At 41.8% G+C, this 19,995-nt stretch overlaps 1 protein-coding gene across 2 annotated transcripts in view; it reads left to right on the top strand.

Annotated features, from left to right (window-relative positions):
• The window catches only part of grm8a (glutamate receptor, metabotropic 8a), a 168,964-nt gene that overhangs the window by 59,123 nt on the left and 89,846 nt on the right, over positions 1–19,995 (top strand). For both annotated transcript variants that reach the window (XM_034131553.1, XM_034131554.1), the window contains exon 2: positions 18,847–18,982. In XM_034131553.1, the coding sequence (XP_033987444.1) occupies positions 18,847–18,982 (136 nt within the window). The remainder of the gene's footprint in view (positions 1–18,846; positions 18,983–19,995) is intronic.

The raw sequence follows: 19,995 nt of genomic DNA, 5'->3' as shown, positions 1-19,995 counted from the left end.
CATGTCAACACATCTACATATACATGGCCTTAAGCTATGTTTGTTTGCGACTGTGGCTGTGAGGAAAGTTAAGGGTTTGATCTTTAGTTGACATATTTTCCTTGAGCAGGTGGCACCTTGTACGGCACCTCTGAATGAACAAGTGAATGACGACTTGTAATATGTGAAGTGCTTTGAGGGGTTGGACAGACTGGAAAAGTGCTATATAAATGCAGCCCTGGGAGATCTTTTTCAGTCTGTTGTTGAGAAAAGCAATTCATTTATGTCAACCCAAAAACAAAAAAAGGTCAATTATAGTCAGATATGATCAGTATGAATAGTGTAATTAATCAGAAAGGACAAAGAACACATTTGAACACACTGAAATGCAATTTGAGTACAACTGTTCCATATCTGACCACACTTATAGCTTCTAGAGCAGGGGTTTTCAAAGTGTGGGAAGGTGAGCCTCCCCTCAGAGAATATAAGAACAGCCGCGCCCCCCCTCCCAATTATTATTGCTATTATTATTATTATTATTGTTGTTGCTATAATGCAGGGGTATTATTATCCAGTGGAATGCCCTTACCTACTGGCCTAGTTAAATCAAAGTGGTTACTTATTTTTGTCTGGGCAGTGTAGTTTTACACACCATCTTATTTGACTTTCTCAGGGCAGAGCCCCACAAAGAAAAAAATATATGTACACACGTAAGGTCATCATCTTAACAGTTTTTAATGCTCGAGTCATCCGTGAGCAGAGCATCAAGTTGGCATGCCTATTACAGCTGAATGCGGCGATTACCATCTTGTTCAGCAAAACGCCTCACAAACGTATTAACATCCAAAGCTTTAGTGCGTTTTGATTCAATGCTGAGCACAGCCAAACTTGACAGTCTCTTCTCTGTCATTGTAGACCGCAAATACCTTATTCCTTCCGTGTACTTGGGTCCGAATGCTTCTCGTTTTCTGCCGCCCGTTCAAATGAAATCGCCGCCAATCACATTTCCTCGCTCGCGCCAGGGTTACAAGGCTCGCGTCTTGTGCTGCATTCACTTGCACTCGGACATCAGGGATTTTCTCTGATAAATGTCCGATGAGCCACAACTTTTATTTCAAAACAAAGCTGCCAACTGGGGTGGCCAGACGCTGTCTCCTCTCTCACTTTAGGTAACTTCACTAAAAATCGATCCATGTTGCCGCTCGCATAAAGTTAGCTGAAGTTAACGAGCTAGATTTCATTGTTTCTCTTTATTTTTTTCTCACGCTGCGCCTCCCCTGAAGCTCTCTGGCGCCCCCCAGGGGAGGCGCGCCTCACACTTTGAAAACCGCTGTTCTAGAGAATCGACAGAGTCCGATATGAAGCGTTGGAAGGTTCAACTATCGTCTTATATTTGACAATTAGTGAAGAAACTACAAAAAAGCATTGGAGGCTGAGCAGGCTAATGCAATGTTCTATACAAAAAGGTCTTTATAGTCAAGTATTTGCATTTGAAACTTGTTTGTCAAACTGTCCAATAGAGGCTCAATGCATTGACAGACTTCTCTCCTCTAATGAACAGCTTGTTTACCAGAGCATGGCTCCACCGCCCAGTAAATACAGATCTGATGCTGTCTACAGAGAGGCTGCTATTAGACGGATCAACCAGACAGTGTCTCTCTCACTCACTCATTCACTGTTGACTTTGGAGTGGGAAGTGTCATTGAGATGGAGTAAAGACAAGTCACTACTGATGTCATCCAATGCTTGCACAGAGGGGCAAGACAAGATGCACAACAACGATTGGTGAAGAAGAATTCACACAAATATATGTACACGATAAAAAAGTGAGTAATGCATTTGGAGGAAGGGTAAGGTAACTGGGAATGCTAGTGTGATAGCGATGGCGTGAGAATATACTGAAACATTGTTGTTTTTCAGTGTAGGTGAATAAGAAAGGTAGAGGATAGACAAGCACTGCGCTATTGACTTCTCCCTGGGAGACGAGGAAGAGAAGTGAGAAGGAAAGGGGGGACAAAGAAAGAGAAACAAATAAGAATACAGATACTGAGACAATCAGAGGGAAGAGAAAGACATGTTTGATCACCATTAGAGGCCGTCAGCAGAAATGATAAGGATGGATGCGGCTAAAAGAGACAGATACAAAGACCGATAGAAGTAAAAGGATCAATTTTAAAACAGAGATAAGTGCTTGAGTGTAAGGCGGGGATTTGCTTTTCACCACATGTATAAGGCAAGATAAGAGAAAGAGAATCTGCACAGTAGGACTTTGCAAATCTGCTGCATGATTGTCTGCATTCATAAAAGTTACAATACCTAAGTGAGGAATGTCCTTCTGTGCTTTATTATCTCGGTCCCTCGCAAAATAGTCAAATAAAAAGTCCCATCAGCTCTGGTTTGGATAATAACAAAATACCCACACTTTTTGAACCACTTCCTTTCCCAGCACTTTATTCCACTGAGCAGGTGCAAGTGCAAATCACTGTAATCCTTAACAGCAGAATTGCTTTGCTGCCGCGTACGCCCCTCACCCACTGCCACCTCCACCCACGTAAAGTTCAGTCGGTTTAATGTTCAAGTTCAGGGCATGTCACCCAAATATCAAACGCTTGCAGACGAGAGGAAAACCTTTGTGTGTCTGTTAGAAATGTCACCAGCGCAAAGCCCCTCTGGTGCACAGTCATGCAAAAAGAGCCCCCTGACTCCCGTACGCTGCGCCACTTTAGCCTTTTTTCTATCTTGTCGTGGAAGCTTTTGGCAGCAAGCGCTTTGTCCAGTGAAGCAGAAGCCAACAGAGTGCATGTCAATACCTGAAGAATACTTTATGTGTAAGACATATTGATCTGTGGAATCTATGCATGGGGCAGAGTTGGCCAAGGCAATAGTGCGTTCGCAGCACCTGGCCAGAGAATAAGGCATTCTTTAACAAAGACAAGAACACACTGTGTCCCATGCACCCATCGTATGGTAATAGGAGAAGGCAAATGAAGCACATTCTTAGAAATATTGTTAATATCGTTAACGTCAATTCAACATAATTTAATTTAATGTTCATTGCACACTTTGGAAAACATGTTCCATTAGAAATTAACTGCAATATTATGTATGTACCCATCTCTTTTTTACATTCGTTACCATTTTTATTGTGGTAAGCCTTTTCGAAATAGACATATTGATGGTAAATGTCATGTCATATTTTTAATACTTGTAATTTTGCTCCATCCAGAGGAGGATATGTCAGTAAAACCATGTCTTTTATGCACATTATGGAAAGGGGGAAAAGATACGGGGTGTTTTATCACAAGCAAGATTGCATATAAAGAGGGAAGGGAAAAGGGAATACATTGATTTTTACCTTTGCAGACCATTAATATGCAGAAAAACCTAAATGACCCACTACAGCAGGGGTGTCAAACTCAAGGCCCGGGGGCCAAATCCGGCCCGCGACTTCATTTTCTGTGGCCCCACAAGAGCTCTGAAAGAATATAATATGTTTATTATACGGTTACATGGCGATTTACAGAAGCACGTTGCCCATAAACTACATGTCCCACAATGCATCTCAAATTTGCCTTTTTTTCTCCGAATTTGCCTTTTTTTCTTCAAAATATGCCTTTTTTTTGTCACTTTTTTTTCTCAAAATGTCACTTTTTTTTGTCACTTTTTTTTCTCAAAATGTCACTTTTTTTTTTTTTTACTTTTTTTTTTCAGAATTTGGCTTTTCTTTTTAAATCATTTTGTGACATTCTCACTGAAGAGACTTGCAATTACTTTCCCTAGACTTCTGCTTTCAGACGTAGTTAATTATGAAGTTATTATTACCCTATCAGATAATAATCCAATGCAGAGGCAATCATGTAATATAATGCATTATTTTATATATATTAAATATTTGTATAAATGTATTTTGATATAGTCTTAAAGTTACAACCGGCCCTTTGAGTGCAACCATAATTCCTACGTGGCCCGTGATGAAATTGAGTTTGACACCTCTGCACCACAGGGAAGGGAAAACCCCAAAAATCCCAATAGGGCCTATTTAAAAAATATATTCTTTCAGATTGGGCATGATTCAGAAAGCACCATAGATACCATGCCGAATACATTCTTAGAACCAACTGTAACAAATCCTGAAAATCTTCCATATTCAAACACCTACCCATTACCAACAGCTTTTTTGACACAAACATATATATGCAGAACGAACAAAACACGACATCAATGCACATACATTTGTGTAGTCACCCAAAAATACCTGAAATCCCATTAGAGGAATTCACAGCTTATCAAAAACAACACGACACATGTTGTCACGGCCCGCCTTCACAGCCGTAACACATGATCTTTGTTAGGAAAAAGCAGAGAAAGAGGCGATATTGGCAATAAATAAAAAAGCTCACTCTGTGCTGCCATCCCAGCCATGTAGCAGTGCAGACGCATTAGCATAGCACACAATGGCCTCTGTCAGTGTCGGGAGGGCACACACACACACACACACACACACACACACACACACACACACACACACACACACACACACACACACACACACAGACACACACACACACACACACACACACACACACACACACACACACACACACACCACACACACACACACACACACACACACACACACACACACACACACGAACACACACACGAACACAGACAGGCAGCCCGTAATGTATTCACAGGAAGCCAAGCTTTTCCCTTTCAGTGCCACTCAGGCGTCATGTTTGCCCACACAGATGCAATCGGCGGCAACACGCCTGTGTGGTCATTGCTATTCAAAAACCATAATGTCTGCCATATATCCCGCTCACTGGCTCATTCTAATGGGAACAAATGACTGGCTGAAGTTTCTATGGGCCGGCTGCCGGGCCTCGTGTGCCGTGTTGACTTATCGATGAATTTCCTATTGAATATTTAATGTGTTTGCGAGTGTCTTATTTGCTTTAACAGTGTAATTGTCACTTACCAACGACTACATTAACTTGCCGATTCGCAATTTTCATTTCACAGACGGCTGTTTGCCAGCTGCATGGTGACTGATTCGGTTGATTTGGCAGGGATAAATATTGATAAACTGTTAAACTGTGTGTGTGTGTGTGTCACAGCCTGGGTGAGTGACTGGAAAAACCTGCATATTGTGAGGAGGATGGATTTTCTTTGTGTGCATATGTTTGTGAGAGCTGTTATTATACTGCATTTTGCCTGTGGAGTTATTTAACAGATGCAGAGCCCATGCTTCATTAAGTACTGCATACAGTACATGTAAAGAGTGCAGCTGTGTGTGTGTGCTACTGTATTTTTAACAACACTCAGTATTCAGTCAGTGTTGGAATGTATATGCTCATGCTTCATAATCTGCCTTTTGTCAGTTAGTCTATTTCCCCGTCATGCAACATTTGGCTCATCCCACACACATGGATCAGAAGACACTGTTATATATATTATTACAAATATAAGGAGATGTCAAAGAGGGGAAACAAAATAATTATTATCTAGCTTATCTATTTGTGCTAGGGATCTCAACAATAACCTGTTAACCAGTAACAGACAGTAACGGCCCGTCCACACAGCAGCGTTAAAAAAATCTTGGAAGTGGGCGTATCTGAAGCTTGGGGATTTTTTGCGAGCAAGGCACCAACAACCAATCACATGAATTTCCCGCCCCCGACATACGAAGCAAAAAAGCCCGAAGTAAACTGGATATAAACTCCCCAAACAGGCGAAAACATACCACTGTCTCTGCCACCTCCCTCCATGCCTGGCTCCTCCGGTTTGTATCCCGGTAGGTAAATAGGGACTGGTCATAAAGCACCGGGTGATTCCCTACCGCTAATTTCTCCTCCATTTTTTGGAATATGAGGAAATGACCTGCGGTGTCTCTCCCAGCATACACGCCGTTTGATTGGCTAGCGCTTGAACTGTCAGATTTGCATACACGGGATTTGATTGGCTGACGCTTCCACCTCAGCTTCAAAAGTTGAACATTGCTCAACTTTGAATCCTGAAAATCCTGAAAATCTCCGCTCTGCTTCCCACAATGCAGTTCGGCGAAAAGTGAGGCAAAGTGACGTCACCCCATTCAAAGTGAATGGGCAGAAGCGTTCCAAGATTTTTTAACGCTGCTGTGTGGACGCTCCGTAAGAATTTTGACCAATTTTACTTTTCAGTAAAAAGATTTTGAAGTCTTTATCTAAAGCTGAAAGAATTAGAAAAATAAAGAGCTTTTTGAACATTAAAGCATGGAAACATGTCACAGTAGAGACACTAAACACTATTATGAACATGAAAATGAGCACAATAGGGCCCCTTTAATGTGAGCCTGAGCTGTAGTTGTTGCTTAATCTGGTATAATCAATCAAAATTGGATTCAAATCAAATCGTACCTTCAAGAAGTTGTATCACCCAAACATGTCTCATTCTGTGAAGGTATGCCGTCTCTTCAGGATTCCGAGAAATAATTGTATTTTTCCCAAAGTTGATATCTTGTGCTTTTCAAAAGATCAAGTTAAAGGTCAGCAGCTTCAATTACATTTTTGGATTTCATTGAGCTATTTCACTGTCGGAGTGTGACGCCACAGCAACACATGGGAGAGATACTGTAGCATAGCATATCAAACCTGAGTTCATCCTCAGTGTGTGTGTGTGTGTGTGTGTGTGTGTGTGTGTTTGTTTGTGTGTTTGTAAGTGCTTACTCTTTTATGTTTGTGAGTCAGAGCACTTCAGCATTTCTCATATTATCTGAGATCTGCATCTGTTTTGTTCATGTTGTCTCCTTTTTGATGTGTTGTATATTCGCTATATACAGTATCTGTATGTGTGTGTGTGTGTGTGTGTGTGTGTGTGTGTGTGTGTGTGTGTGTGTGTGTGTGTGTGTGTGTGTGTGTGTGTGTGTGTGTGTGTGTGTGTGTATGTGTATGTGTATGTGTATGTGTATGTGTATGTGTATGTGTGTGTGTGTGTGTGAGATCCTTCATCCCCAGAATAGACGTGTGCTGAGAGTAACAAGCATCAGCCGAGATCTGACGCTCTTTTTGGGCCAGAGTGGTGTGTGTTTCGGGGGGAAAAAAACAGCACAGCCACAGCACATATAAACACACACGCGTACACACACACACACACACGGTTCGAGGGCACTGCTGTAATTGGATGTCTGATTTCTGTCAGATAGGGTGTGTAAGAGAGAGAAAGCCAGGGAAATGAAAGGAAATTCTCCTCGAGGGGGCTGGAGGGGAGACGGAGAAGTGGTCATGTTCTCTCTTTGTGATCTCCCGGCTTAACGTTGACCTTGTGCGTTTTTATCTGCGGCCTGACATCCCATCATCCCTTGCTTATCTCCATCCCTCCTTGCCTTATTTCTTCTATCCATCCTTTTCCCATTTCTCCCTTCCCACCTTCTCATCCTCCATGTTTTCCTATCTCTTCACATCTAACATTCCTCCCTCCCTCCTCTCCTCCCATTCTGTCCCACACGACTCCCCCGCCAGACCGCCGCTGGGATTAATCTGATTGATTGGAAGTATTGGCGATGCGTGACAGGTGGCAGAAGGTCAGGCGTCTCAATGGCGACATTAACTGGCTTATCTGCTGCCTGAGGACTCACAGCCAGTGTCCACTTGCACTTGTCTACCCACCAGTACTGATAATAAACTCCCTATTTGAAAGGCTGGCGTTGTCTTGTGTGTGTTCAGAGGCGTCTCTGTGTAGTTTGTCTTGTACATTTGATACATTTAAGATAGTGCTACACTGTTTCTTGTCATCGTAATGCGTGCAACACATCGCCAAAGCTTGCAATATTGCATTTGTTGGTAAATATAGAAGCACTTTAAACCAAATCATCATTCTTCTTTTGGTGCCTTTCAGGTTAGGTTTGATACAAAATGCATGTTGGGAGTAATATGTGAAAAGCTGCTGAAAGGCAGTTCTTTAAAATCTAAAGAAAATAAATAAATAAATGAGATAAATCGGAATATTTTGGTGTAACACATTAAATGTACTTTTTCAAAGATGTTTAAAAATATGTGGGTGGGAGGCATCCACAACAATTGTGCTATTTCTTTCAAAAGGGCAATTGAGGAATAGCTCAAACAGGTTTTGCAGTATATATTCATTTAGATATTTATGAATGAAACTCAGGTACTACAATTGTCATGAATTGATAGACAAGTTACAACATTCATGTCTTGCACACACACAAGGAATTGGAATTAAAGGGATACTTGTATAGGTGCTTGTATGCAAAGAGGACAAAACAGTGGAGAGTATTTGCGATGTTGTTCAACTTCACACGTGTAGTTGGGATCAGAATGAAGGCAGAGGTCAAACATGGGTGTTGTCCAATCAACAGAGGAAGCAAGGGGCTATGAAATGGTGATTTGAAGGGGCTTGGGGACGCTTTAATTGGCCCTTAAAAAAAATGTGGATATTCATAAAAATGCTAAATATCAATCCCAATACATGTACGAGCGACACACACACACACACACACACACACACACACACACACACACACACACACACACACACACACACACACACACACACACACACACACACACACACACACACACTAAGGATTCACCTGTCTCCCCGAAGACCTGAGCTGGTGCTGACTTCAGCTAGACTGCTTGACTCCTGCGGTGAAGACAGCCCCATTATCTCCCACACACACACACACACACACACACACACACACACACACACACACACACACACACACACACACACACACACACACACACACACACACACACACACGGGATAGCAGGCGAAGTGAGACGTTAAAAGGCCACCATCCCCCTGTCTCTCTCTGTCTGTCTTGCTCACTCACTCTCTGTCTCCCCTGTGTGTGTTTAGTCTTTCTCTTCTTTCACTCTCTCTACTCTAACCCCCCCCCCCCCTCCCTCCCTCCCTCCTCCCTCCCTCACTATGTCCTTGCACCTCCCTCTGTACTGCACACACATGCAGGAGTAATGAAAGATGTGTGTGTGTCTGTAAGAGGTCCAATCTGTCCCCCTTGTGCCCATTTGGATGTCTGTATACTCGAGGCACAGCCTGTCCTCCATGTCTCAAATAAAGATGGAGAAACACTTCAGTTCTATATTTCCGCAGAATCTTACACAAGAGAGGTGAATTATATTCACACAAACAGACACAAACATACAGATCATCAGCCTAAATGAAAACAGCAGGATGGAATAAGTGTGCGATGTTGTCACTGTTACATGACGTATCAATAATGCATACAGACAAACAGGAAGAGCTATGTATACAATGGCCGCCACGGTCATTACTTTCTAAATGCAAATGCAGTGAGATGGATGATAGCTATGGTTACCACTGTAATATTAAAGGTGCCATGTCATGGCCATTTCTACTGATCATAATTCCATTGTTGAGGTCTACTAGAATAGATTTAAATTGTGCAATTTTCCAAACTCAAATTGGTTTCTCATACAGCATCTCTGTATAGTATGTGTATTCACTCTAGGGATGGGTATCGTTAAGGTTTTAACGGTACTACTACTTTTATCGATACCGCTTATCGGTCCGGTCTTTTAACGGTACTCTTATCGGTTCTTTTGGAGAGAAAAATGAGGTAAACTAACTATATGTTGTATGTCAGGGACTACGGATGGAAATTAGCTCAAAGCTAAAATCCGGCATATTTACACTTGAAGCATTATTTGTCTAAAGTGTTCATTAATGTGCATTGTCCCTATTCAAATAAACGATTAAATGAAAATTAACAAATTGTGAACAAAACTAACATTGCTTTTTATTTAAATGAAATACATAATATTTCACATCAACAGAAACAACAACGTTTTAACAAATCATATTAAATAATCTGATGACAGAACTGGGAACAGAATGGCTGAAACTTTAACAAACTAAATAACTCAGTTCCCTGTAATCATTAACCCATGTTTGAATCATTGAGTTAGCTCCGTGTGTTGCTGCTAGCATAGATAATATACCTGACGTGGAAACGTTACTCGTGGATGGGGCTACAGAGCTACTAGAGAGACAGTCGAACCCGGTGCATTTCTCCGTCTGAACGTGGTGCACTTTTGCTAAATGTTTAGACAAATTGCTCGTGTTACCGCCCTGACATGCTAAACTCTTATTGCACTTTAGGCAACGAGCGAGACGGGTAAAGTTTAACCACACCTCGGAGCGCGTTCTCTCCGCCATCTCCTCCATGTGTGTGTGTTGCTGTATGTAACAGCTGCGTGTGTGTAAACTGCCCCGCCCCCTCGCACACAGGCGGGGGAGAGAGATCTCTCGTCTGGATTGGAGAGATCGAAAATACTAAAAATGACGCATTTTGCAGTCTTTTTGCGTATTAGAAACGGAGTTGGCGACACTAAAACTGCAATATAATGTTTGTGTAGTAATAATACACATGACATATTTTTTAGATGTCTCCAGTACCGATAAAAAGACCGATAACGTCGGAGCTTAACGGTACCACGGTCTTTAATAATTCAGCCCCGGGGCCCGTTTAATACCGGGGCTCGGTACCCATCCCTAATTCACTCTCTGTCCTAAACGGCTTGTTGGAGCTCCTTGCCCCCCCTCCCTGTGAGCCCAGTGTGCTCTGATTGGTCGGGACGTTGCGAGGCTCGCTGCTGCGAGGAGCGGACAGGCTTCCGGGTCGGCAATACAGCGAGAACAAGCGAAACTCATCCTGAGCACACACAAACACTCACAGCCGAAGTAAAAACAAGTGGCTTGATATTGAGTAAAAAAAAGGTTGATAACGCTGTGAGAATGGGTCTGCAGAGAGCATTTCTCCGCCATCCCAACTCGTCTATTACCAGCGTTCAGGGAGCTCTATGCAAGTCAATGGGGACTCCCTGTTCGTTAGCCAAGGGATCCTGGTGTGTGAGGTGCTCCGCGGATTGGTCCATTTGGGCCAATCCGGTCATTTGTTGTTGATTTGGGTGTTCACACGTCACAGAACCCAGGAAGCAAACAATGGAAAATGAGAATTCCCCAACGAGGCGTTCTGGGGCATCATAGACAAGTATTTTCTGTGTTAGAGTTTTACTCGCTACAGGGTGTACTTTGAGCGTCCTTCATGCCGATCTAGATCCCTCCGCTTTGCGTCGGTCTCCTGATCAGCCTGTCAGTGTTCTTTTCCCCATAATGACCGCGTCGCTGCACATTATCCCTTACATATTGTTCCGTGAGTTACAATACTGTCTTTGCCCAAGTTGAATAAATGTTCCACTGCATTATTATTGATGAATCCAGAACAGGAGGATTTCTACAATATCTGGAATCGTAATGATAACTGAACACTGAAGAATAACTGTATCATTACATTGTGCTGTTAAACACTGAGATTACAGTCTGAATTAGCTATTTAGATAGAAACCACAAATGATTGTATTTCGCCTGAGCACCTCTCGAAACACTTTATTACGTGCACAGCAGATCATTGCAAATATCCAGTATCCACTCTCCGATGCAAACTGCCGCCTCGATTTATACTCTGATTACCCACAGTGCTCTGGGGGCATCGCTAATAATTTGATCTCAGTGTGTATTCACACCACGGAACAAACCAAGAGTACAATGAATTTCTGTAAACTGAAACAACTGAGCTCCTCTCGCCCTTATCAGCGTTTCATTATCAGCAAATTATAATTTCTGTAGTCCGTTATGGGATCAGAGAAGCCTTTCCACCTCAGGCTTGGTGCTGGTCCCTTTTTTTTTTGGTTCGATCTGTCTTGAAACTTCCAAGCCCATTTGAGGCTGTAAGGCTCGTGTCCTTTTAAGGCACATTTTAATGGGGGGGATGTAAATTTCCTAGGACAGCGGTTCTGTGGGTGTTGTCAATGATTCATTAGCAGGCCCGAGGAGATGTTTCACTCCGCCGCGGAAAATTGCAGAACGATATATTTACCGCACCACTTCTTCCAAAAATCGAGCAGAGGAGGGTAAAATAAGCCAGCGTGTGTGCCCGTAGTTACTGGAGTGCACAGTAACACAGGCAAACACTCATCGGTACACACACACACACACACATCTGTGACTTCAAAGGGCCCGAGCTGCAGCGCCCCAAGCCATGAACAAAGCATAGAGAAGCAGAGGGCAACTTTTAATTTTAAAGCAGTGCTAATGAGATTTGGAGAGAAATAAAGTGTCCAAGGCAGTGTGTGTGTGTGTGTGTGTGTGTGTGCATGTGGTTGCTATATGTTGCTGTGAACATTCTCTAATAGTAACAGTTCACTGGCAGTTGTTTCTATGGGGATAAATGCACTGGGTGTTTTTTTAATACTTACTAAGCTGAAGGACATACATCAATTTCCTCCCGTGTGGAACCTCATATCATGTCCAAGCAAATTGGATGTTGTGCTAATGTAATCACATATTGTGTGCGTGTGTGTGTGTGTGTGTGTGTCTGTGTGTGTGTGTGTGTGTGTGTGTGTGTGTGTATCTGTGTGTGTGTGTCACAGCTATATCTAAATGGAAGAATCATGAAAGACAGAGACTTTGATTTCACTGCCTTTCTTTCATTTTGCTCACATCGAACACGCAAGTATTCACCTAGCACATTAACACACACATGCACACCCACTCCATTGCCAGTGGCGTAAAGGCAGCCAGCTTTAAAGTTACTCTCATTACTCATGCTGGAAACCCCATTAATGTACGCGTGTGTGCAGGTCGCACTGCCAATATTTCTACATCACATGAGTCGGGCTCTCCTGCAGCGTTGAATTAGAGGTTTTGTACGGAGATTTAAAAGGAAAGGAGAAGTAAAGAGAACCAGATATGTGATTACCGTAAAGCAGAAGCTTAATGCAGCTGATACAAATCTTTACAGTTGTTTGTAGGTGCTGTTTTGTCTAGGATTAGGGTACAGGTCACCCAGTTGTTGCATGAAAGAGAACATAATATAATTTCAGTTTTAAATGTAATGTCTCTACTATGAAATGTCTCCATGATTTAATTTTCAAAAAGCTCTTTAATTTTCTCATGCTGCCTCTTTTCACCCTCTGTCTGAAACCAGAGCACAGTCTGTTCTTATTGGTTAGCTGGCCGGCTCTGTTGTGATTGGTCAACCGCTTAGAGAAGTCCCGCCCCCTTGGCCTTTCACGTACAATGTGTTGGAGTGCTACAGGAAAGGGAAAACCCCAAAAAAGCATACAAGTAACACTTGAGTTACAGTGTGCGCTAGCCAATAGAAGCTTAGTTACGTCACTATGTTTCTGAAGTACACAAAGTCCAAAAGAGGCGTTTCAGGCACAGGTATTTTAGCCTTTGCAGACCATTTACATGCACAGAAACCTATATAACACACTACAGGAAATAGAAAACCCCAAAAAGCAGAATAGGGCGTGTTTAAGTTCACTCATTATAAATATAACCACTAGTTTCTTCCTTTTATTAATTGAACACTCCTTTATTAAATGAATGAAATACAGTCCCCTCTTCTTTCTTTTCACATTATTTGAATACATTTCGGAGATGTGCTCCCTGAACATTTTGAGGAGTGAGTGTCAGGAACAGGAAACCACACAGTGAGCAACATGAGCCATTTGTTTCCTCTCCACTCTGCTCTGTGTTGGTTATTCAAAGTCACGTTGCAGAGAGGAGAGTATGGGAGGGAAGCAGGTTGTTCATTAAACATCGAGACGGCAGCGTTTTCAGCCCTGAAAGGGAGTGAATTTAATCTCCAAACAGAACGGAGTTAATTGCAGACAAATCTTGGAAATAACCGGCTATCTGTCTGAAGAGGATTCAGCTCCTGGGGCCAATATTTTGGGGTTCCAATGAAATGACTGGATCTCCAGGCCAAGACTTCCTCTACCACGGTCTGGTCATTGTTTGCGATGATATTAGCTTATTTAATGTGTCAGAATGGAGATGGAAATGACAGTCTATAGTCTCAAAAAACTAAAATATAATTTAAAAAAGCTTTTGTTCACCTGCATGCAAACAAAGCCTACTCCAACGTGATTGGTCAATACTACTTGGACTATAAACAGATTACAAACTCAAGCTCTTTCAACACTATAATGTTTTCCTGTGTGTTCAGATAATACTTGTTTCATTTGGAGATGCATTAGGCGCATTCACACCGCAGTACTTTTCCCACAAAGGTTCATGAGAACTTAGTTCATGAGAACTCTTTAGTTCTCATGAACTAAGTACAGATCGCGTTCACACCGGAATAAGTTCCTGTGGAAGGATTAGGCAAATGAAGCCGCTGACGTCACTTCTTCTTCTTCTGCTTTGGGTTTACTGGCAGGCCGCAAACAACTTCACGGCGTATACTGCCACCCGAAGTCCCCGGCCGGAAGTCCCCGGAGTTGGGGACTGGCTTCAGTAGAAGCTGCTGGGAGTCCGAGTACTTCGCCAGAACGCCGACACCTCCTCATCTCCACTGCTCCCATGTTTTCTTTTGTGTTGCCATAAGTTAGTCTCTCTGCGTTTGTGCGCTGGGCTAATGCTAATGCTAATAATGCTAATGCGAGGATAATAAAATGGCGGCTTCACAAAACTTTTTGGGAGTTTTACGGGGCGTGGTTTGCAATCCGCCCAGCCAATCAGACATAGGAACCTTTTTCTCCCACGAAAGTACCTGCTCTCTAGCAGGGACGGAAAAGGGGGTAAAAAAGGTTCTGATGAACTCATTTTAGTTCCGGCTCTTTTTGGTGTGAACGCGACATTTCGGAACTATATCGGAACTAAAGTGGGAAAAGTACTGCGGTGTGAACGCGGCTATTGATGCACTTCTCATTGAATTTATCATCAAATCTTCCATCTATTTTTAACAGCTGGGAACAGACAGTTGCAAACTCTAGTGTGTATTTGGACTCATTTGTGGACAACAACACACATGCAGAAAATACACAATGTATGCTCACAACAAGTGATTCCTGGCTACACTTAGAGATGTTATCAAACTCTGCACACTGCACGCCTTGTTTCCACACATTAACAGACAGAAGGAATTAGGATTCACACATTGTACTCCTAAATGAAGCTTCATTATCACGTTATTAGAGATGAACTGAGAGCTCTGCGTGGTGCTGATCATGCAGAGCTCATAATTCAATCAGCCCGATGAGGATTGTGCAACAATTACTGAGTTATATAATATATATAATGAACTGTCTATCACTGTGATCGAATACAGCAGACATTTTGTTTGTTTCTGAAGTGAATAAATATATAACTGCTCTCACATATGATTTATTCTAAACAAATAATTATCCAGATTTGAGGCAAATTATGAGCCTGCATATTGCCCAGTCTGCTCTGATTGGTTAGCTGGCCTGCTCTGTTGTGATTGGTCAACGGCCTAGCCTATTGAGTACAATTTGTTGGAGCTTTGGCCAATAGAAAAGCAAGTGTTACAAAGTGATGTCACTACAGAAGTATAAAAAAGGAGACCAATGGAGTCTGGAGGGAAACTTTGGGAATTTAGCCTTTGTAGACCATTTACATGCACAGAAACGTATAGAACACATTACAGGAAAGAAACTCCAAAAAGCATAATAGACCCCCTTTAAGAGCTTTTCACATGGATTTCCCTAAATGAAGCAACTTCATCTGCAAAAGTTGACATGTTGTCTGCCAAATCACGTGTTTACTGCTGTGTTTATTCACATGCTTTAATGTATCTGATGTCATTAGCCACTCTTGGTATGAAACTAGCAGAAGGATTGTCATTTTCTTGGCCTTCTGAAAGTTTCAACCCCACGCCAGGCTATGAAAATGCAGGTTTTTAATGAAGATCTTCACTGAGATCTGTCCCAGGGTTTGTAGTCTACAGAAAAACGTATTTTCACTCCTGCATTTTCCTCCCACTCTGAGCGTTCCACTCAGACCGAACAGGCACAAAAGCATTGTCCTCAAAAAGATCTTTGGTATTATTCTTCACACCTCTGTCACCTGTCCCTCGTTCTCGTTCCATTTCCAGTTGGCGGTGTGAATCCTCTCTGCTGTGTTGTGATGTGCGAGGGTTTTGATGTTGAATCTCTGTCTTCCAAAGCCTCCTTTTTATTTAACAACTTCTGCTTTTCAACTAGACGTTCAGTGAGCGATTTAAAAAAAGAAAAAGGAAAGTTTCTCCTGACCTAACCTCACCGCTTTCCTTTCAAACAGCTCGCAGTAACAACTGACGTTGCTTTAACGAGCTGCTTTCCTGGCACCGTCGGATACGAGGCGTGTTTTTTGGGTTTTAAAGTGAATTTGGCTGCGACACTGACACGTGTGTGTGTGTGTGTGAGTGTACACAAACACACACACGTACAGATATAATTCAATGTGGTTTTCATCTAGGACGTCAGTTCTCCGTGGGGGAAGTTATTGATGATGTGAGAAAGGCAATAAAACAAAGGTTGATTTAATCACTTTTCATACCGCTCCAAGGACAATAGTGGAGAGAATGCAAACATCAGCGCTTTTGCATATTTGTTTGTACAAACCACATGCCATATTTCGCTATCTGTGCATTTCAAGTTGGTGATAAGTCTTGAGAAAGTGTTTTAAAATTCTAAATATGCAGTGTGAAGCGTACAGATTTTGACACCGTAGTGATTATCTTTCAGAGGCTTTTAATTTGAGGCTAATGAATGTATGTTTTATCAGGCAGGCACGCTGGTGTGCATGCGTCAATACGGGAATGTGTGTGTGTGTGTGTGATTAAGGGGAGTGATATAGTGGAAGCGACAGACTCTACAGATGTTCAATAAATGGGCTGGAACTGGCTGGGAGGAGAGGGGACGTCATTCAATCTCTCACACACACACACACATGCAGGTTGACACATTTAACACACACACAAGACACGGATACACTCAGTCGGTGTTATCGTGCACAAGGATGAAGCAAATGTGATGTGGAACATGACGTAATACACTGAAAAGACTGAAACGTTGACTTTAATTAAATGTATACAGTATGGTCAACAGATTTCACATTAGGTTAGTTGAAAGCATTAATATTAAGTTTAATAGGTTAAACTACAATTATTGCTTACTGTACATGTAACCTAATACAGTTATGTATAATGTGTTGACATAATAGATTTAAATAAAGTTCAGTCAAAGCAACAATTTTAACGCTTGATGTAACAACAACAAGCTAATTAGCATAACAAAGCTAACGAAGAGAGCCTGGATTAGGGCAAAGCATGGGATTGGTTTCTGAGTGTGATTGTCCCCATGTTTCAGGGTTGAACATGGACGGTGTGTTTGCGGTGAGTGCGGACAGAGAAAAGCAACAAGGTCATCAAATATCCCCCCTTCATTATCACATATTGTGAGCGAAGCAGCTGATATGCTGTGGCAGCTATTCTCGTCCACAATAGGAAATGAAGGGGTGTGAAGTGGCTACAGAGGATATTTCCTGACACTCGCTGTGCGCTGTGTCGTGATTTTGAATCACAATGCCCTCCCATTCATCTCTCGCCCTCGACCTTTGCTTGTTTTGCTGCTTCGATCAATACCGCCATCATTTCCTTTTTGTATTTTCTTTGAATGTTCTCTTTTCTACATCATTTATTTCCGCCACTTTCTCCTTCATTCCTTTACTCCAACTTTTTCACCTACCTTTCTCTACATCCTTATGTTTCTTTTATTATCCGCTCCAGCTTTCTTTACTCTACTTCCATCATACCTCGTCTCATTACACCCACTCTTAGACTCATAACTGTTGCATGAAAGTTTAATAAAGCAATCTGTAATCCTCATATATTTTACATAACGTGTTGCTGTTGGGATTTCCCCATAATCCCTTGGCCTGTAGAAGAACATCCTGTGTTTGGGAATCTTTCTTGACGTTTGCTGCTCTCACTTTAACAGAACATATTTGAGCAGAGGTGGGAAGTAGTGGAGTACAAATCCTTCGTTACTCTTAAGTACATTTTTCTGGTTTCAGTACTTTACTCCACTACTTATTTTTCTGACGACTCTTTACTTTGACTTCTTACATTTTGAACACAAATACCTGAACTTTCTACTTCTTACATTTTGAACACAAATACCTGTACTTTCTACTTCTTACATTTTGAACACAAATACCTGTACTTTCTACTTCTTACATTTTGAACACAAATACCTGTACTTTCTACTTCTTACATTTTGAACCCAAAGACCTGTACTTTCTACTTCTTACATGTTGAACACAAATACCTGTACTTTCTACTTCTTACATTTTGAACACAAATACCTGTACTTTCTACTTCTTACATGTTGAACACAAATACCTGTACTTTCTACTTCTTACATTTTGAACACAAATACCTGTACTTTCTACTTCTTACATGTTGAACTCAAATACCTGTACTTTCTACTTCTTACATTTCCCAAACAGGCTGGTTCCTTTAGTTTGAATGTGTGTTTGGTGGCGTGATCATTATTATTTAGAGTCATTGCGTGCCTATTGATTTGAACACGATCCGTGTATCCATCATTTCCTGGTCTTCTCTAAAGAAGAGGGACCAATGAAAACGTTGTCATGTTGCCGTTGTTCAGCATGGAAACATTCATTAGCTAACAATGACATTATTGTTCTATTAATATAAAGGGAGGTCAGGTACTCTTTAAAACAGCTGGTAGTTATGGGTACTTTTTACTGAAGTACATTTCAAAGCCCATACTTCTTTACTTTTACTTGAGTAAAGAAGTTTAGTCAGTACTTCTACTTTTACCAGAGTATTTTTAAACACGAGTATCTGTACTTCTACTTGAGTAAAGGATGTGTGTACTTTTGCCCTCTCTGACCACTTGCATTTACCAGTTGGAGATTTGTGAGGAATACAAAACGCAAATCCATGACTTAAACACAGACAGTTTATGATGTCCCCCCTCTCTCTCTCTCTGTTAGGTGGTGTGTGCATCGCCCAGTCCTTAAAGATCCCCAGGGAGCCCCGGACGGGCGAGTTTGACAAGATCATCCGTCGCCTGCTGGAGACGTCCAACGCCAGGGCCGTCATCATGTTCGCTAATGAGGACGACATACGGTACTTGCTGCACACTAAAACAAGCGCCCCCTATGCCACCGCTCACCATCGCTGCCGTCACTTTAACATATGGTTAAGTGACATGTCCTGTCGCATCATCGGACTACTCTGTAATAATGATGATGTGAAGATACCCACGTGCCACATTCAGTTGAAGACAGTACTGATTTGTGTCATTCTCGTTAAAGCGATATCTCAGGAATGTGTTAAGGGGATTCTTTACTACTTGGAATAAATGGCACACAGTTGGCGGTCAAAGGTCAAGGTCACAGGGACCTCATAATACATGTGTTTTGTTAAACCTGAAAGTATATGATTATATGTATGAATATATCTTAGTTATATTGAGTACATCTCTTTGAAGTAACATCTCTGAGGTCCTTACTTTAGCACGTACACCAAAGTGTAATTTGGAACAATTGCTCCATTTCAAAGAAAGTTCATGAACATGGTGAAAACACCAGCTGCAGAACAGAACAGTTATATAATTAAGCAATAGCTCACGACAGGCCGTGGTATATGGCCATTATATCACAGTTAAGGCGAGACACGGCAGGCAAAAACATCGTTTTTCCTGCACTGGTCAATTTTGAGATTTTGTGCTATTTTGATTCCATAACATGTTTTCTTTCAGGCTTTTGGAAGGAAAACGTACAAAATACACATTTAAGTGTTTATTTTACTATAGTTTGTCTATTTGCGTCTGTAGATTTCTCCAAAATTCACCAAAAGTTAGCATTCTAACGTAACATAAAGTACCACGACCGCTGTTTGCACCATGTCTTCAGAGGTATCGTTGGAAAGCTCCGTTTCTCCTGCACAATCTCATCGGATCCAAATATGGTCATTTCCTTTGTATCAGCAACCAATCGTGAAAGTGCAAAGGGGTCTTAAACCAAGAAACGAAATCTCATTGGCTGGTGTCAATTTCTGACAACGTGATTCGTTCAGATGCGTCACGTGGTGTGCTAAAGCACTTCCTGGTTAGCTTTCCGCTTGAAATTTAAATCTGA

The sequence above is a fragment of the Trematomus bernacchii genome, unplaced genomic scaffold, assembly GCF_902827165.1.
Source record: "Trematomus bernacchii unplaced genomic scaffold, fTreBer1.1, whole genome shotgun sequence".
In the NCBI taxonomy this organism is placed as follows: Eukaryota; Metazoa; Chordata; class Actinopteri; order Perciformes; family Nototheniidae; genus Trematomus; species Trematomus bernacchii.
Note: the sequence above shows the minus strand (reverse complement) of the source record. Positions and strands in the feature narration are given on the sequence as shown.